At 40.8% G+C, this 19,599-nt stretch overlaps 1 protein-coding gene across 1 annotated transcript in view; it reads left to right on the plus strand.

The window, feature by feature from the left end:
• The window catches only part of TGDS (TDP-glucose 4,6-dehydratase), a 74,967-nt gene extending 56,634 nt beyond the window's left edge, over positions 1–18,333 (plus strand). Inside the window, exons 9-12 of the mRNA XM_033948744.1 lie at positions 2,092–2,257; positions 14,076–14,134; positions 16,175–16,272; positions 18,197–18,333. Coding sequence (XP_033804635.1) covers positions 2,092–2,257; positions 14,076–14,134; positions 16,175–16,272; positions 18,197–18,297 — 424 coding nt within the window. The 3' untranslated portion in view covers positions 18,298–18,333. The remainder of the gene's footprint in view (positions 1–2,091; positions 2,258–14,075; positions 14,135–16,174; positions 16,273–18,196) is intronic.
• The last annotated feature ends 1,266 nt before the right edge of the window (positions 18,334–19,599 follow it).

Raw genomic sequence — 19,599 nt, forward strand, 5'->3', positions numbered from 1 at the left:
CTTGCTGCCAGAAAATAATGCAGAGCCGCGGAGGGAGGGAGGGAAGAATTAAAGGTATGGGTTGTTTTTTTTTAAAGGTACAAAAGGGGAGTATGATAAAAAAGGTACAAAAGGGGAGGATATGATTAAAAAGGAACAAGGGGGGCTATGATTAAAGATACAAGAGGGGGTATGATTAAAGGTACAAGAGGAGAGATGATTTAAGGTACTGGGGTGGTACATGGGAGGGTATGGGACCTGCCGGCCTGCCTGCCCTGTGCCCTGCCCGCCCTATCCCAGCCTACCACTAGACCACCAGAGGGGGGGGACAGGGGACAGAGCCTGGCAGGGAGGGGTGGGACAGAGTGCAGAGCCTGGAAAGGAGTGTGAAGTTGGGTGCAGAGCCTGGCAGGGAGAATTTGGTTCAGAATGTTGTTTTTTCTTGTTTCCTCCTCTAAATATAGGGTACGTCTTATGGTCAGGTGTGTCTTATGGAACAAAAAATATGGTATTTCTTTTTATTTTACAGGTGTTGTGAATAACACTCATGTGAAGTTTTTTGTTTAAGAACATAAGAATTGTCATATTGGGACAGACCAAAAGTCTGTCAAGCCCAGTATCCTGTTTTCAACAGTAGCCAACTTAGGTCCCAAGTAGTAAAACAGATTTTATGCTACTTATACTAGGAATAAGCAGTGGAATTTCCCCAAGCCATCTCAATAATGGCCTATGTACTTCCTTTTAGGAAATTATTCAAACCTTTATTAAACCCTGCTAAGCTAATTGATTTCACCACATTCTATGGGAACAAGTTCCAGAGTTTAATTACACGTGTGAAGAAATATTTTCTCTGGTTTGTTTTAAATCTACTACTTAGTAACTTTATCACATGCCCCCTTGTCCTAGTATTTTTGGAAAGAGTAAATACGCGATTCACATCTACCCTTTCCATTCCACTCAGTATTTTACAGACCTCTATCAGGCCCTGCTTGAATACCTGAATGTAAACCACCATAGAGGGGCATAATCAAAACAAATGTCTAAGTCCCCTTTTGGCCTAAGTCCCTAGGCGCAGAATGTACGCAGCAGGGACATTCTCAAAAAAAATGTCCAAAATAAGTTGTTTTGTTTTTTTAGAATGGCCTACATCTACGTTCAGTAGTTTAATTGCCTAGATCACCATTACATGGATCCTTGCAACACATTCCCGACCCAAAAAAATAGCCAAAGTCCCAAACGCCCAAGACCTTTTAGGCGAAGGAGGGGCCAGGATTTTCTAACCGGCATCTATCATAAACAATGCCGGTTACAGAATCCTGGTTCCACCCCCCCCCCCCCCCCCCGCCCCAGCAATGATTGCGACAGGAGAGATGCCCAATCTCTCCTGCCACGACAACCTCCCTCCCCCTGCGAATCTTCTCCAGCAGGAGAGATGCCCAATCTCTTCTGCGGATCCCCTGGATCGGGTGTGGAGGGGGGGTCGGTGCACAGTCCAGCAGGGGTTCGGGGGTGTTGCGTTTGGCAGGAGGGATTGGGCACCTCCTGCCAGTGATCTTGTGGCTGTTCCGGGGTTGGGGGTTGTTGTGTCTGGCAGGAGGGATTCGGCACCCTCCTGCCACTGATCGTATGGCTGTTCCGGGGTGGGGGTTGTGTCTTGCAGGAGGAATTTGCCACCCTCCTGCCGAGAAGATTTGGGGGATCGCAGCAGGAGAGATTGGACATCTCTCCTGCCAGGGAAGATTCGGGGGGGAGGGTCCTGGGGATTGTGATTGGTTTGCTTAGTGAATCTAGCCCTTAGTCCCTGTGCTCACTATAGTTTAATATGCTTTCATTAGAGCAGATATTTTGGAGAGTAGAGGTGGTGGAAAACAAGGATTCATTGAACCAGTGATGAGTGGTATGGTACAGATAGAAGAAAATTATCACTGTACCCTTCCTTGCCCCCATACAGGTGTTTTGTTTTTTTTTTCTCTTTGCATAATTTTCTAAGTCCTTTTGATTAAATTATGGAATTAATCACTCTAAAACTTATGGGCTATAACAGCAGTGACAGTAAAATCATAAATGCCAAGCATTCTAGAGGATTTATCTTTTTATCCATCCACTTGGCAGCTGCATACATGGTTCTGGTCATCAGAGGAGAAACTTCCTTTATGCTACAGATGTGGTAGATGCAGTCCTCATGATCCTCAAGGAAGGGAAGCCTGGAGAAATCTATAACATTGGAACAAATTTTGAAATGTCCATTGCACAATTGGCCAAAGAGTTGATCCAGTTGGTAAGCTTATTCTTGTTTTGGGGTTTTTTGCGTACGTTTATGTAGATACATACAGTTTTAGGGGGTGACTATTTTTTATAAAGCATTTTGTTGCATGTTAAGTCATGTTTTATGTGCAGCAAATGGCTGTTTTCATTTTTTGTCTACCCATTTACTAATAATAAGCCATATATAATCATTTCGAGGAGCAGTGTTTGGGTAGGAGTGGGGCTGGTGCCGAGATATGTGAATTTTGTTCCTTTTCAATCTAGCATTGGTCTTCCTGCAGTGTAACATAACATTGTGCTTATTGACCGCGTAATCAGAAGTTCAACACGGTTTACAAAAAGTTACAAAAGTAAACATATTGCATAAACTAAGACAGTTTATTAAACAGTCAGATATTTAGAAAAAAGATAGGTCTTCAATTGTTTTCTAAAATGTCCATAAGAACGGATAGTAAGCAACAATATTCGGAATTCGTTGTCATGAAGAACTGCCTGAGATGTCAAAATATGATTAAGAAATTTCTTACTCCTGCAACCCTGGACAGATGGAAAATTAAACAAAGGATGAGTTCTTCTACTGTGTCTATATGATGCTAAAGAAAATCTATTGACTAAGTAGGAAGGAGCTATGCCGTAAACAGCCTTGTAACAGAAACAGCCTAATTTAAGCAACACCTGGGCTTCCATTGGCAGCCAATGCAATTCTGACCACTGTATTCTGTATTATTGTAAGTCTTGCTAATTCTTTCTGGTGATTGTCAGATAGATGACATTACAATAATCGAGAAGACTCAGTAGTAACGATTGAACCAGTAGGCTAAAAGCAGTAAATTCAAAATAAGATCTAATTGTTCGTAATTTCCATAACGTGAAGTGGCATTTACGTACTACAGCATCAATCTGAGCGTGCATTGTAAGATGCTGGTCTAGAATGACTCCCAAAATTTTAATCGTTGGATGAATTATATACTGAGTAGAATTTATACTAATAGAAGGTTCAGAAGAAATATTACTAGCGGTCGCCAAAAAAACCTTTGTTTTGCCAGAGTTTAGTTTGAGTTTAAATTTTTGCATCCAAGAATCCATCTGTTTCGTTACAATTTCAACTTTAGTGGTAATCTGGAATAGAGCTGAAGTAAAAGGTATGACAATAGTAATGTAGAGCTGTCTTATGCTGGCCATATAAGTTGACTAAAATTCCTCCTTATCCTGCTAGACCAGATTAGACCTATGGGCAGGTGGCAGTAGAGACTAACCCCCCTCTTTTACAAAACTGCAATAGCAGTTTATAGCGCAGGGAACTGCGCTGAATGGTCTGCGCTGCTCTCGACGCTCATAGGAACTGAATGAGTGTCGGAAGCAGCACAGGCCATTCAGCGCGGCTCCCCGCGCTAGAAACTGCTATCGCAGTTTTGTAAAAGGAGGCTTAAGATTCTGATGACCTCAGTATAACAGCCAGAAACATTTCATTATTTCTCTGCCTCCCAGCAGATGATGCAGGGTGGGCTAGTACAGCAGCTTCTCTTTGATTTTATTTCAGTTTTTAGGCCAAACTCCCCAAGCCTTGATATATTGCCCTTGGCTATATGGTTGAAGTCTCCGGGGGACCCTCTTCCAGGATCTAAGCCTCAGCCAGACCAGCAGAGTTCAGAGGAAATAGAGGGGAGGGGCTGATGGTCCAAATATCAGGTTCCAGAGAGTGAGAGAGGGGTGTTGCAGAGAGGAAGCTTTTATAGGTTGGAATCTTATTCTAAAAGTAGAAACTATTGTATTTCCCAGTATCTTTCTGTTTATAATTTGTAAACTGTTTGAAACAATGGTTAGCTTAATTGATAAGGAAGGTGTAACACTTGCAGGAATGGTAGATGGGATTAGTCTCTGACTTCTTTGTCCCATTCAAGTAGCCTATCTTCTTGATAAATAATCCAGAGTGTTTGGATGCTTACTGTATGTGAATTCTGTGCAGGAGCATTTAGGGACTATCTGCATCAGCATTCCAGAGTCAGATTGATATAATGTCCCATAGGCCTCTGCTGACATTGGTTAGGCCAACTGAAAATGCTAACTGCTAGCAATGCAAGGCTGACATCTCCCATACTTTTTTTTTTTCTTTGAAATGAAGGCAAGTTTGCGGTACCCTTCTATATGGCATGCACTTCTGCTACTGTTTTGTAAACAGCCAGTTTGCCCTTCGAAGATGCCTCTCTTACCTCCAACATTATATTAGCACGTCCCCTTCTCCTGCATAGTCTCCAGGCTATGAAGATAAACAGTTCCCCTTATGAGTTCAGACCTCTGTCTTAGGTTGTATAGTCATCTGGGTGGGGAAACCCAATATACCCGTCTTTGAGCGAATGAACAGTGCATAAAGGATGTAGGAAGCTTTCTCAGGAGGTTCAGGCTTAAAGGTACCAAGATGCCATGAGTAGGATATGAGAAGAGATCATATACTATGTCTGACCCTGGTATGCAATGCAATAGGCCATGCCAAATCAATCAAATTTGCCAAATTAGCAAGTGTCAGAGAAGATATTTGAAAACCATGTATAACTGTCTTTAAAGGTAGGGGGAACTTTGTGGGATATGCGTTGTAAAGAGATGTACATGTGTTTCATTTTACAGTAAAGGAAAATCATAATAATACATAGCAAAATTTGTACAATAATTAAGATAACGATAAAGATATGATTTGTAGTAGGCGAATACCAAAATAGGGTCTATCTGCATCAACATTCCAGAGTCAGATTGATAAAATGTCCCATAGGCCTCTGCTGACTTTGGTTAGGCCAACCGAAAATGCTGACTGCTAGCAATGCTAGGCTGACAATAACATGCTTACATATCAAATCAAATTACATATAACATACATGTCACATCAACGACGAATATCATTTTAGGTCAGAACTGGCCAAACCCAAACATACTTCAAAATGTAAAATCCATAAGTCATATAAGATGCCTCAATGACAGACATCACTAAACCAGGTAAAACAAGCCAGAAGTCAATGAGCCAGTGCTACCACAGGAGTGCTACCAGGGCTTTAAATTTTGGTGTCCCTAACAATGGGGAGACTTTCTAGTCAATTCTGGATCTCAAAGGGGTCTGTTCTTATTTCTGGACAGAGATTCTTTGGTGGTCTTGGATGTTTGTCCTGAGAATTTTTTTGGCCTCTTGATCTTACAGAAGTATACTTCCACATTCATTTTGGGATCTTTACAAGCACTTGTGGTTCTGTGTCTTGGGGGAGCACTTTTTAGCTCATTCTGTTCCCTTTTGGCCTCATCTCCTTGGATCTTTACCAAGGTAATAGTTGTGGTTGCAGTGTTCCTCTGCAAGGATGAGATTGGAGTGCATCCCTACCTTGAATACTGGCTTGCTGATTCAGAGCAGGAGGCCTGGAGAAACAATTCGGGTGGTCGTTTTCCTGCAGGGCCTCGGCTGGGTGGTAAACTTGACCAAGAATCGCTTAGAACCAGTTCAGATCAAGTATTTGATACCTGTTTGAGGTCGACCTTCTTTCTGCAAGCCCAAGCAAACAAGCTTCTGTTCTAGCTCCAAAAGCTTGGTTTGGACAATTTCTTTGAGAAAAAGTCCATAGTCTGTTATTTAGAGAGACATAGGGCAAGCCACTGCTTGCCCTGGATTGGTAGCATGGAATGTTGCTACTTTTAGGTTTTTGCCAGGTACTAGTGACCTGAATTGGCCACTGTGAGGACGGGCTACTGGGCTTGATGGACCATTTGGTCTGACCCAGGAAGGCTATTCTTATGTTCTTATGATTACATGCAGTTGTTTGATTCCATGGCAGTAACCCTGGAGGTTGGCAATAGCCCACATCTAGCTTCTTTTTTCCTGTTTGGTCTCCTTAGTCTCATTGGTTTGAGGTTTAGCTCCCCCTGCCAGCATTGATCTGGAGTGATAATCAATTCTATGCCATTTCTTGAAGGGAGTTCTTTGGACTTGCCTTCAAATCACTGGATTAGATTGACTATTGAGTCGATCTAAATTATTTAGAGTAAAAAGGTTCCTTAGGGTCTTATTGTAGATTAAAAATTTTCTTTACTGATTCATTTGAATGCAAATCTAGGCATCTCACAATAAAATTATTTTTTTAAAAAATTATACAAAATTTTAATTTAAAAATTATTTTTTTAAAAACCTCCATTAAATAATCTTTACTTTGCCAGGTCTCAGGCTGCATCCTGGACTGAAGCATAAGCCATTTCCTTGGAAGTGATTTGCAGGATCATTATGGTCCTCTTTTTATTTTTTGTTTAGGCGAAGCAAGATAATGCCTTTGGTAGAGTAGTCCTCCCACCCTCTAGTACAGGGATCTCAAAGTCCCTCCTTGAGGGCCACAATCCAGTCGGGTTTTCAGGATTTCCCCAATGAATATGCATTGAAAGCAGTGCATGCACATAGATCTCATGCATATTCATTGGGGAAATCCTCAAAACCAAACTGGATTGCGGCCCTCAAGGAGAGACTTTGAGACCCCTGCTCTAGTACATTACTAGTCTAGCAGGATAGTAAAGAAGATGAAATTTGTTCTTTGTTTTATTAATTTCCTTTCCTTGAGTCCTGCTAAACCAGTCTAGAACCTACCCTAGAAACTTTGAAGGATTCTGTAGATTTCTGGGTCCTAGGTCTGCTGCTTGTCTATAATAGTCAAGTCTGCAAAAGTAGCCTTATTGTAGCGTTCTCAAACTCGCAGCCCATAGGTCGCATGCGGCCCGCCAGGTACTGTTTTGAGCCCCTTGTTGTCTACTCCACAAGTATCCAGCGGTAGCGTCCAGCGGTCACTGTAACCTCACACAAGTGCTTTCCTGCATCTGTACACGATTGTGGGTACACAGTTTCGTGCTTGTGTGAGATTACAGCAGTGAGGCGAGCAATGTTCCAGAACATGCAGCTTGGAGCAATGGTTGGAGGCAGTGCAGCTTGTGAGTCTCTCCGGTGCTGGAGTTGGTGAGAACCGTTGATACTTTTTCACTTTCTGCATGTTGCACTGCTTTCAGCTATGTATAGCTGAAATTATCAGAAGCAATTAAGGAAAGATTTATAAGTCCTTAATTGCTTGTGCTAATCTTTCCTTAATTGCTTCTGATAATCCACATTTTGGATTTGTAGGTACTTAGAGGGCCGCAGAAAAAATAGTTAGGGGTCCAATTTAGCGCGCACGCTAACGTATCCATAGAATCTGGATGCGTTAACATTTAGCGGCTAGTGCACCTTAGTAAAAGGACCCCTAACTATTTTTTTCTGCGGCCCTCCAAATCCAAAATGTGGCCCTGCAAAGGGTTTGAGTTTGATACCACTGCTTTATAGGATCCTCTATTCTGGGTTCAGTTTAGTTCTCTTGGTTTTGTCCTCTTAATTGTTTTGGTCTATTTGTTGAGTGGCTTTGGCATTGGTATGCTTGGTTGTTTTGACTGCACCCAACTGTTCAAGACTCTGCCGCCATCAGCTTATGAGGACATAACTCATAGGTCTGGACTGGTTTAATAGGACTTGAGAAAAAGAATTAACAGCTAAGAACAAATTTCACCATACGCTTACTTTGAACTTGAAGAAAATGAAGACACTAGTAGTCGACAAATAATTTGAGGCAGGATCTTTTAGGGGACCCCAAGACAGTTTGTCAAATGCATGCAATGTTTGGGAAGTGGATAAATATAAATGGCAATGGATTGGAGGGAAGTGGATAGATGAGGCATTGAAATGTGCATGAGGGTGTGGAAAGGGGGTGATATTGGTTAATTGAGCTATAGTGCTGTTAACTGGTGAGTGAAAGAAGAGAGGATGGCCTAAGTCTATATTTTTATATAGATTAAGAGTCTAGATCCATAATTTTCCCTTTTTCCAGGAACTGTGTACTTTGTGAAGCTAATTTGATTGCATCTGACTAGTGTTAGAAGTGAATGTATGTTAGGCATCTCAGAAAATATTGGTGTACTCTAGTTTTATATCCTCTTACTTTTAAGTCGAAGAATGTTTATTTAAGATTTTATATAAATACATAAAATATAAAACTATAACCAAAAAACACAATGCATGGCATGCCCCTCATGAACCAACAATCAAGGTTTCAAAGAACAAATACTATACTTAAATGTTTTTAAGAGTAGACCATCTGGTAGCGCATAAAGAAGAGAGCAGGCATAGTACTAAAAGAACTACAACAGAACTGTGAATACAGTCTATGAGTGTCTATGGGAAAATTGGAGGTGGGGGGGTCCCCAAAATTGAAGCTTTGAAGGTTTCTGGGGCTAGTGTTTGTGTCCCCTACATCCAAAAACCTCTTTGCTGAATTTTTTGTGTTTTTATTCAGCTGGGCTTGAACAGTGTACCTGCTGACCTCTCAGCCAGCAGACCCTGGACTCAGGGGAGTGGTCTTTGATGGCAGTGTACGTTGATGGAGATGTCTGAAGTTCAATGTAATGGTATCAGCAGCCAACATTCAAAAAAAAGCCAGAGATTCAAGTCCAAAAGCAACAGCAGGGATGCTCTAGTACTGCCTTGCGATCAAATAAACCCAAAAAAGGAAAAAATGTTAAATACAAACAACTAGGAATTTTTTCACAAAGGAAAATGGAACAGTTGAAATACTAAAAGATTTTTGTGAAATGAGTTCTCAGTATTCACAACTCACAAATGGGGACAATGCCCCTAAACTGGAGCTGGCACTTGTGAAACATCCCAGAATCTCTCTGTGATGTGCGAAAACATATTAAAGCACTCCTGATAAGTGATAGTGTCCAAAATACTCAAAGGTGAACAAGGTTTAAAAAAATAGTAAAGTTTTTCCACTGCTGTAATCCTACACTAAATGTAGTCATTCAGCATTCAATATCAAATGATCCTGCCATTTCCAATTATATCAACGTGACAAAAAGTCATCAGAATAAGCTGGAAAATTTTTCTAACTGAAGTATAGTACTTATCCCAATGATATATTGGATGCTATGTCCCAATGACTCTGCATGCTATTTTGAGTTTGGGGCTCTGCTTCAAAGGAAAATCCTCCCTTCCTCAGGAATGAGCGCTGCTTGTGGTTTCCTATAATCCAATCCAGCGACCTGTGAAACACAAATAGAAGAGTAAAAATGGCCAGTACTGCTTTGGCCAGAGACATGTTTCCCCCATGGCCCATGATAGGCCAGATCATTTGAAGATTAGCTTTACCACAGGGTTAGTTATTCTGATGGCTCCAGATTGGCTGTGTCAGCAGTGGTGTACAGATCTGGTTCGGCTGCAGAGGGACAAGTGTCTCAAACTGACGCTTCATGCAACTCTTCTCCCACAGGATCCAGTTGCCATAGAGGATCTGGAATACTTTAGGCTTATGGCATGGATCTTAAGCTTGCAGCCCTAGTACAGAAGGGTCACTCGAAGATGGTCGTAGCTACCCTCCTAAGATCTAAGAAACCGGTGACTGTTGCGGCCTATACCAAGGCTTGGAAAATGTTTTGTTGCTGATCTGATAAGCAGAATGTGGAGCCCTTTTGGACTGTAATGTTGATGGTCCTGACATTTCTTCAGGACAGTATCGAAAAAAATCTGGCAGTTAGTTCCTCAACACAAAAGTAGCAGGCCTCTTGTGCTTTACAGCTTGAATGGAGAAAGTTTCTTTGGCCTTTCTTGATATAACCAGATTTTTGAAGGGTACTTACTTTTCATCTGCATCCTCCTGTGATATAGTTGCTTTCCCGCTTTGATTCTTAACATTGTTTTGTATGTCCTCAATAAGGACAAGTGAGAGCCTTTATAAGAGGTGTCACTGTTAAGACGTTGTTGTTGTTATTGTTTTTCTAGTAGCTATCACATCAGGGAGAAAGGTCTTGGAGCTGCAGGCTCTGTCATGCAGTGATCCTTTCCTTAGATTTAAAGAGGCTTGGGTCTTGCTGCGCATGGTACCTTCCTTTCTGCCAAAGGTGGTTTTGGTCTTCCACATAAATCAGAAAGTTCAGCTCCCCACGTTCCATACCACAGATTCGAAGAGAAAGGACAAAACTTTGGCATTGCTGGATATCAGGAGAGTGTTTTTCCGTTATCTCAAAGCGAAGAGTGATTTTTATCTTTCAGGTCATTTCTTTGTTCTAATGAGCCCTAGCTATCTGGGGAGACAGGCTTCTAAGGTTCCCATTTCAAGATGGATTTGAATGGCTATTTCTTCAATGTATATCGGGGGGGGGGGGTAAATGACCACCGACTTCTTTGAGACCACACTTTGAGGAATGTGGCTTTCTCATGGGCAAAGTCCTGGTCAGTTAAGAGATTTGTAGAGCTACATGGTCTAGCCTCCATACTTTCACAATGTTTTACAGGGTGGATGTGGCGGCATGAATGGACATCCTTTTTGGGTCTTTGGTGCTGGCAGCAGGCTCATCTGTCCCGTCTTAGACTCGAGGGACTGCTTTGGTACGTCCCACTAGTTTGACTCGTATGCCTTTTGTACTAGAAGGGAAGATTAGGTTTTTACCTCGATAATTTTCTTTCTAGTAGAAAGACACACATGAATTTTTTGAAGGCCCGCCTTATCAGATTTAATTTCGCCTGCTTATGTTCTTAGACAGTTATGTATGTCTAGTTGTTTAGTTTCTCCTGCCAGACCAGGCCAGAAGAGTGATGAGTTAACTCTCTATTGCAAAAAAGACAAGTGAGAGATTTTGATAGCTACATAACTGTTAGTACTGGGTGCACTCAGGTAAGTGACATGTTTATTTCTACTTTGTTTTAAGTTATGTTCCTATTAGCTTTGATTAGTTGTATTTCAATCATTGCAGAGCACAATCGACTTGCTCAGGAAGTTTCACTGTATTTGTGATTGTCAACTGGTTTGGTACAAACTGAAGAGCTAGAGCACTGCCCAGTGATGCAGGAGGCAGAGCCAAGAGAGAGAAAAATGTAGATACCTTCTACACAACTAGAGGAGAATAACCCACTGGTTCAAGACCCTGCCTTTCTACTAGAAAGAAGATTATCGAGATTAAGAGCCTAATCTTCCCTTCCTAAGTGCTATTCTGTAAATACCCATGCAGCTTACATAGTACATCATTGCAAAGGGGTGTACTCATGGGCAGAGTTTGAGCGGGACTCAAAGTTGACATTCATACTTATAGAATATTACGTGAGTATGTGCAGCACGTAAGTTCTAATGCATAGACTAGCTGTATGACTGGCATAAGCACTTTCACTTAAATGTATACTGAATTAGGCTAGTACTTTATAAGGAAGGTAGGCGCTTACATTCCTCTATAGCAGTGTTTCCCAACCCTGTCCTGGAGGGCCACCAGCCAGTCAAGTTTGAGATAAACCTAATGAATATGCATAGGATAGATTTGCATATGATGGAGATGACAGGCATGCAAATCTGCCCCATCCATATTCATTAGGGCTATTCTGAAAACCTGTCTGACTGACTGGTGGTCTTCCAGGACAGGGTTGAGAGCCACTGTTCTATAGAATAGGCCCTGTGCCCTATTGTAGAATTGCCCTATTTATGGATAAGATATCCATCTAACTGCCATGCCTGTTTGTGCAGCACTATTTAAACAGATAATTATCTATTTAGCAGCTATATAAGAAGATAGCATAAGCATTGCCATACTGGGACAGACTGGAGGTCCATCAGGCCCAGTATCCTGTTTCCAACAATGGCCAACCCAGGTCACAAATAGTCAAGATCCTAAGAATAGGAATAAGCAGTGGATTTTCTCCAGTCCACCGTAATAATGGCTTAATGAATTTTCTTTTAGGAAATTATCCAAACCTCTTTTAAAATCTGCTAAACTAGCACTTTCCCCTGTTAACATTCTCTGGCAGTCAATTTCAGACTTTAATTACATTTTGAGTGAAGAAATATTTTCTCCAATTTGTTTGAAATTTACTACTTAGTAGTTTCATTGTGTGCCTCCTACTCTGGGTATTTTTGGAAAGAGTACACAAGTGATTCACATCTACCCATTCCATTCCACTGAGTATTTTGTAGACTTCTATCATATCTCCCCTGAGACGTCTCTTCTTCAGGCTGAAGAGCCCTGGCCGTTTTAGCCTTTCCTCATTGAGAAGTCGTCCCATCCCTTTTATCATTTTAGTCACCCTTCTCTTTACCTTTTCTCATTTCACTATACAGTGGAACCTTGGTTTACGAGCATAATTTGTTCCAGAAGTATGCTCGTAAACCAAATTGCTCATTCTGAGAATCTCGGAGAGAGCAAGACTAGAAGGCCTTGAGCATGCGCAAATGCTCAAGGCCCAGTCCAGCCTAGCACAGGCAAGAGAGAGGATCTCAGATGCACAGCCCAGCACAGCCAAGAGGGAGGATCTTCGGGCACCGGCACGTCCTGTGCGTTGGTGCTGATGCCGGTGCCAAATCGGGGTAAGGGATGTTATTTCGGTGCTCGGGGGGGATGTAGGATCGCGGGGGGGGACGTGAGTGTGGGGGGGTGGCGCTCGTAAATCAAATCAAACTCGGTTTCCGAAGCGCCGATTTTGCAAATGTTTTGCTCGTCTTGCAAAACACTCGCAAACTGGTGCACTCGTAAACCGAGGTTTGACTGTAGTTTGGGGGTTTTTTGGGGGGTTTTTTTGATGCAGTGATCAGAATTGCTCAGAATTGAAGCTTAATTGGATAGTATTTGGCCAGCCCTGGAACACCCAAGCTATATCCTTTTCATAAGAGAACTTGGGCCTTCTAGTGATTTAAATATCCGAGATTTTCTGTAAATGTGACCCAGATTAAAATATATTTATTGCCACCACTGACCAGATAAGTGCTTTTAAATATCATCAGGCAAAGTGGTTTTTTTGTTGTTGTTGTATTACCCTGCTGCTGGAATTCAAAATATTAAACTCCTGAGATCTCATCTACCAGTCTGCCACCATGCAGCAACTTCATATTGCTTGCGTATCGTTTTAGTGAAATCTAATCTAATACACAACTTATGAATCTCACTATACCAACAAGTTTCAAGTCGATTTACATCTAAGAAGCCTTACAGTCTACAGGAAAATACAGAGGCAATTAATATTTAAACTATTGTCATATAATAAGAATTATACTAAATCATATTAAGTTTTTGTTTTTTTATGAAACCTTGTAAAATTAACTTCAGTCCTTATTTGAATAGGTAAATTATTCCAGATTGTAATAACAGCATAAACAAAAGAGAAGTTAAACTGTTGTTTATACTGTGCTCCTCTAACCTAAGGATAATGTAATAATAAAGTACTGCAAAGTCTAATGTAAGAATAATGCAAATAAGAAAAAAGCAGGATCAAATTTATCTGATGAATCAGTTTGTAATATATGATGAATTTACAAACAGATTTAAACTTAATTCGCCTCTCAACCAATAACCAATGAAGATTATTATATACTGAGACAACACTTTCATATATTTTTAGGCCAAATATTAACCACTGTAGTACAGTATTTTGGAGCAAATGCAGTTTTTTTAACCAATTTTGATGTTTTCAAATATAACAAATTACAGTAATTGAGTTGAGGCAGCACTAATATCTGGACCAAAACTATATGTTATGAGGAAACTTAGATTAGTGAAATCTTGTTTTATAAACATCATTTTACAAAGTCTTCCTCCATAATGGGGAATTTGTTCTTCAAATGTAAGAGAGGAGACTAAAAGAAAACCCAAAACTTTAATATTTTATCTACTTGCAAAGTAGAACCTGTATTCATGAGCTTATATGCAAAACATCTAAAGGGAATGTTGATAACAGCAGAATCTTTTAATTAAGACACAATTCAGTTGTGAGGAGAGGTTTTTGATTTTGCACTTGTAAACGCACCTTTATTTTCTTACAGATAAAAAAGACCAGTTCAGAATCTGAGACAGAGCACTGGGTGGACCATGTCAGTGATAGGTACGTTATCTCCTTGAATATGGTGAAAATGCTAGGAAACTGGGGTTGGAGATATTAATTCGCCTGGGTAAAAAAAAAAAAATCATGATCTGAAAAATGTCTTATCAGAACTGCTGTTGGTACTCTTAGGTGTTCCTCTGACCAATTATTCCAGTCATGTCTTACGCTGAGTTCATTTTGTGCATACCCTGAGAAGGAATTTTAAAAATGACTTGATAAAATTCAGCTGTTTTGAACCATATAAAATTGGTTCTGTTTGTTTGAATTTTTGTTTTTTGTTTTTTTTGAAGACTTGAAAATGATTTTGTTTTGGATAATAACAGTCTACTCAACATGAAGTAGATTAAAAAGGCACCCTTAGTTAGTGCCTGCAGGCTATCTTAAAAGGCTAAATCACTTCCTGTTTGCAAAATGGGAGTAATTTTGTTTGGCAAACCCTAGCTATTCTGTGTTATTGACTTAGAGGAACAATAAAACAGTGTCCTGTAATAAACCTGTTTAATAAGATATTTTTTTTAATTATGAGAAGAATCTGTATTATGCACCAATGAAAAACCATGCATGTTCTTAAAGCAGCAGTACTTCCCAACTTTTAAGATTTCAACTAGCAGAAATCCAGTTTTTCACACTTAATGCCAAGCAGTCATAGGCCAGATGTTCTTTGAGCTTTTTCTAGTCTGATGGTGGTCAAGTCCTATAAAGGTGCTCTAAATTTCCTTGTCAACTGGTAGGACATAAAAGTTAAGCTTCTTCCCTTTAAGACAGTGTTGACTGAAGACTGGCACTTTAACAGTATTTCCATCCAGGAGGACTGTAGTAGAATTGGATGCACCAGGATATCTCCTACAAATAGTATTCAAGCAGTAAAGCCATCAGTTGTTGACATTTTGGGATGATGATTGGGAAGTCTGTAGTACTTCATGAATCAAAATAAGGGAAACATTCTGAGGTGACCATCTCGCTCAATGACCTTAGGGTCAAGTGATCTGTCTGGAAACCAAGAACACCAACTAAGATACAGTACCTAAGCCCCACCCACTCCTTCCCCCATTTCATCAGTCAATCTTTTATTTTTTTAATATGCTAACTTAAGGCAGATTTTAGATGGAACATACAAATCAGAACTGAGACATATGGGTAGGGACGTTTCAGATTCCAGTAGTTTTTAAGAAAAGAATTTACAAACATAAAACCTTTCCTAAAATACATACAGGAATGAGTGTGTTGGTGCTGACTATTGCAGGAGGAACAATATAGTAACATAACTTACCTATGTGTCAGATTTTACAGGTATGTTTGTTCCAGAAGATAGACATGTAGGTCTGCCATTGTAGAAACCTATCAGTTGGTATTCAACCTGTGATAGTCAGTAGGTGTATTAAAAACACTGACTGCTGTGGGCAAAATTAGCCATGCCATGTCCGGACACAGACGTTAGTAGTCAGGGCTAATTTTAAAGTGTTTTCTGCTGGTGCTTTTTATGGGTCCTAGGCTGATATTCATCTGGCACCCTCCCTTCCGATTCCCACCTCCCTGAAGAAAGATCATAGCGGTGTTTCCCCACTGCTCACTGGCCTACTTTTATGGTCCCTGATGGGTCTCATTCCTGCTCAGCATAACAGCCTGTTCAAAATGAGTGCCTCGGATTCTAGCAGCAACCTTGTGGTTCTACCATGATCACTTTTGGCAATATGCACGTTTAAATCCTGACTTTCTAAAATTGGGTTTCCTACATGTATTGGAAATAAACCTGGAAATGTTGGCATTTGCACATGTAAATCATGACTAACAGCCTCTTTTACAAAGCCGTACTAGTGGCTGCCCTGCGCTAACGGCCCCGAAGCCCATAGAGATTTAAAGGGCTTCGGGGCTTTTGCCAACCTTTGGTGCTTACTGGAGTATAATTGATTTATTTAGACTTGGATCATATATTCTGGTTTTTGTTTGTGATACTGACCTGAATTATCAATAGGGCATTTGGAACCGTGAGATTTTTCAAGCTGTGCTTTCAGTTTACATTTTCTCCTTGATGCTTCTCAGACCTTCAAATGACCTCAGATATCCTATGAAGTCTGAAAAAATGCACCGTTTAGGGTGGAGACCAAAAGTATCTTGGAAAGAAGGAATAAAGAAAACAAGTATGACAACTTCTTTTTTTTTTTTTTATTGCAGGTTTATGTTACAATTTTAAAGGAATTTTGAAACTTTGTTTTCAGAAATCATGTGGCTGATTTCACAGCTCTCCAAGTAGTCATTTCCCCTCCACTGAGTGGGGCATGGCAGGAGCAGAGAGTGGGCATGGAAGACATTTGGCAGTTACAACGCTGTACCTACTACACGCTAACTGTCTGATGCAGTATTAAGGAGGTACCAAGGGGCAGATTCTGTTTAGGACGATGGTCTAAGCAGCTGCCTAAGAATTGGCTAAGAATCGCACACTGGCATCCTATACAGTATTGCATCTATCCTAAAGGACAGATGCTCAACCCGGCCTAACCACCCTGATTCTCTTCCAGTGCCGGTTAGCAAATTGCCTAGGGATCCCTTGCCATCAGCTAATAGCAGCAAAGGAATCCCCTTGCTGCAATCAGCTGAGTGGCTGTGGCAGAGTACCCCACCCCTCGAAGTCCCCCACCCACTCCCTCCTGCTGCTGAATCCCTGAACCCTTCAGGAAGCAACTGGGCAAAAGGGATGCCCACTCCCTTCTGCCAACCCCCCCCCCCCCACACACACACACACTCTTCCAATGCTACAGGCTCCGCACCCCTAACTAACCCCTCCCCCCAATACCTTGTATTTGAAAGTCTGACCAGAGGGAGGCTCATTCTCCTACCATCAGACCCATTGCTCCAAAATAGTGGACCTTCCCCTTCCCTGTGCATTCTGGGATGCACTGAGGACGGGGCCTAAGGCCTACTATTTTGGCCTGATGACCGGAGAGTGTGAATCTCCAGCCAGACTTTCAAATACAAGGTACGGGGGTTTTGGGGGGGTGTAGAGTTAGTGGTACAAGGTGGGGGGCCTACAGCCTTGTGGGATGTCAGGGAGGTTCCTTGTTCACAGGGTATCTAGAGTTCAGGGAGGTGGTGGCGGCAGGAGGGAGTGGACATCCCTTCTGCCAGGGGACTTCGCGGTGGGGGGGGGGTTCCCTGCCACGGCCGCTCAGCTGATCATAGCAGGGAGATTTCTTTGCCGCAATTATCTCAGCGGCCGCATCTATTTGAAATATAGGCCAGCATTTTGCTGGTCTAGATTTTGGACATCTTTCGCGGCCTTAGGGAGTCACCTAGGGCCACTTAAGCTTGCCCAAGGCCACTTCCAGGCGAAACCATGCCCTGCCTTGGGCGAGTTTAAATATCCCGAAGTGTTTCCCTTATCCGCGACAGACGCCTACAGTGTAGGTGCTTGTCTTAAGGGGAAGAGGAGGTTTAGAAAACGTGTGTCCCGATTTGTTGGTTAGACAGCGGTAGGATACCTACCGCCTCCTACAATCAGGATGCCATTTATAGAATTTACCCTTAAGTGCTTCTCCATTAACTGAAAGCAGGTACTGGGCGTTTAATCTGAATGTTAATGCATGACCTGCAAAACAACATATTGTAATGGGAACATCCCCAATAGCAAATAAATCACATTTCAACTACTGCATGGTAAAATTCCACATAATGCTGCAGCAACTACAGATTTTATCACAGTTTAGTAAGAGGGCCCCTTAATAACTTAATTTAAAAAAATGTGACTGCCATTACTTGTCTGATTTCTAACCATTATCTCTATTATACTGTGACATTTGTATTTCTATTACATCTATGAATCATTGAGAATATAGCCTAGACTGGACGTTAACTGAAATATGGCATATGATTCAAAATTCCTATAGGCCTGTATTCCTTTACAATGACTTAAAAGTAATTGAGTCAAATGTATATAATGGTTGATTCTGTGTGTTATAGAAAACTGTCTTCCCCTGGTTATTCAGAAGAAAAATAAGTGTCCATTCTTACTTAGTTTATAGCACTGCCTTGTTTTTACCTCTTAACTTTTGTTTTGTTTTGTTTTAGTTGAGTGGTATGAAGATAATTTCTGCAACTGGAAGAATGCCAAAAATGCATTGGAACCCTTTCCTGTAGCTGAATCATTTCTACAATGTAATAGACAATAAAAAAAAAAAAAAAAAAGGTTGAAGAAAGGAAAAAAATTCTACCTCAGGAATACTTAGATATGGATCAATAACTAATTTTCTCTCTCTTATGTTAGGAGTATAATTTTGACATACACACACTCACTCACTGCGAGTGCTATGTTTCAAACAGTGCCATAGCTCATACATTACCTAAGCAGGATAGTGTGATTGTGACAGATACAGATGTTAAGCAGGATAGTATGATTGTGACAGATACAGATGTTGAGTAGGTATAATCTGTAACTCAGCTTCTTTTTTTTTTCGTCATAATAGTAGCTAAGAAATACTCTAACCTAGGTACCCAAGGCAACCTGAATTACATGTACAAACAAAGCTTGTAAGAATCTCTGGATACAGCAAAATAATCTACTGTACTTTGAATGTGTGAGAAAAGGCACTGCCCACAAGATGAGTAAGACTCTGAGAGACTTTGAGTAAAGTAAGAAATATAATTTATTTACATTTTGGGCCCAAAATGAGTGCCCTCTATGCACAGAAATTGGCAAGATGAACACACCTGGCATAGTACATTCATTGATTATATAGTCTGTACAATCTTTAGTTAGCCCCTCCTGCCTGTCTGCTCATTGGGTAGAGCAGTACAGTTCACAAACTCTCAAATCCTTCCCACGTATTTCCTATCTCTCCACCTCTCCAGACTCTGGCCATATTTAGAGCTTCCCATATTTGGGCACTGTTCCCTCCTTTCACTTACTCGCCCCTCACATGACATACTTAGACCATCTTTTTAAACAATAGTCCTTATGGTAAATTCTGCTGATACCTCGATTTAATGTTTATTTGACTGTGGGCATTTTATTCAATGTCCCAGGAATGCCCCCCTCCCATCCTTTGAGTCAGCAATACTTCTTACTGCACAATGTTAGACAAACTCCTTCTGGAATTTTACCAGTATTTCATTTAGTTTTCCATTAGCACTTTATTAATATTTTCTTTATAATATTACCTCTTTAGTGACCCCTGCCTTATTAGAATAATATGCATAAGTAATATCTTTTTCCTTTTCAACAGCAATAGATGAATCCAGAAACTAGTGGGATAATACACATCTACTCTTGAGTCTACCACCTCTCAACCTCAAATTATGTCCTCTGGTTTTACTATTTTCTTTTCTCTGGAAAATATTTTGTTCTACGTTAATATCTTTCAAGTATTTGAACGTCTGAATCATATCTCCCCTGTCCCTCCTTTCCTCTAGCGTATACATATTCAGGACTTCCAGTTTCTCCTCATACATCTTTTTGGCGCAAACCTCATACC

Source organism: Geotrypetes seraphini, chromosome 6, assembly GCF_902459505.1.
Source record: "Geotrypetes seraphini chromosome 6, aGeoSer1.1, whole genome shotgun sequence".
NCBI classification, from domain to species: Eukaryota; Metazoa; Chordata; class Amphibia; order Gymnophiona; family Dermophiidae; genus Geotrypetes; species Geotrypetes seraphini.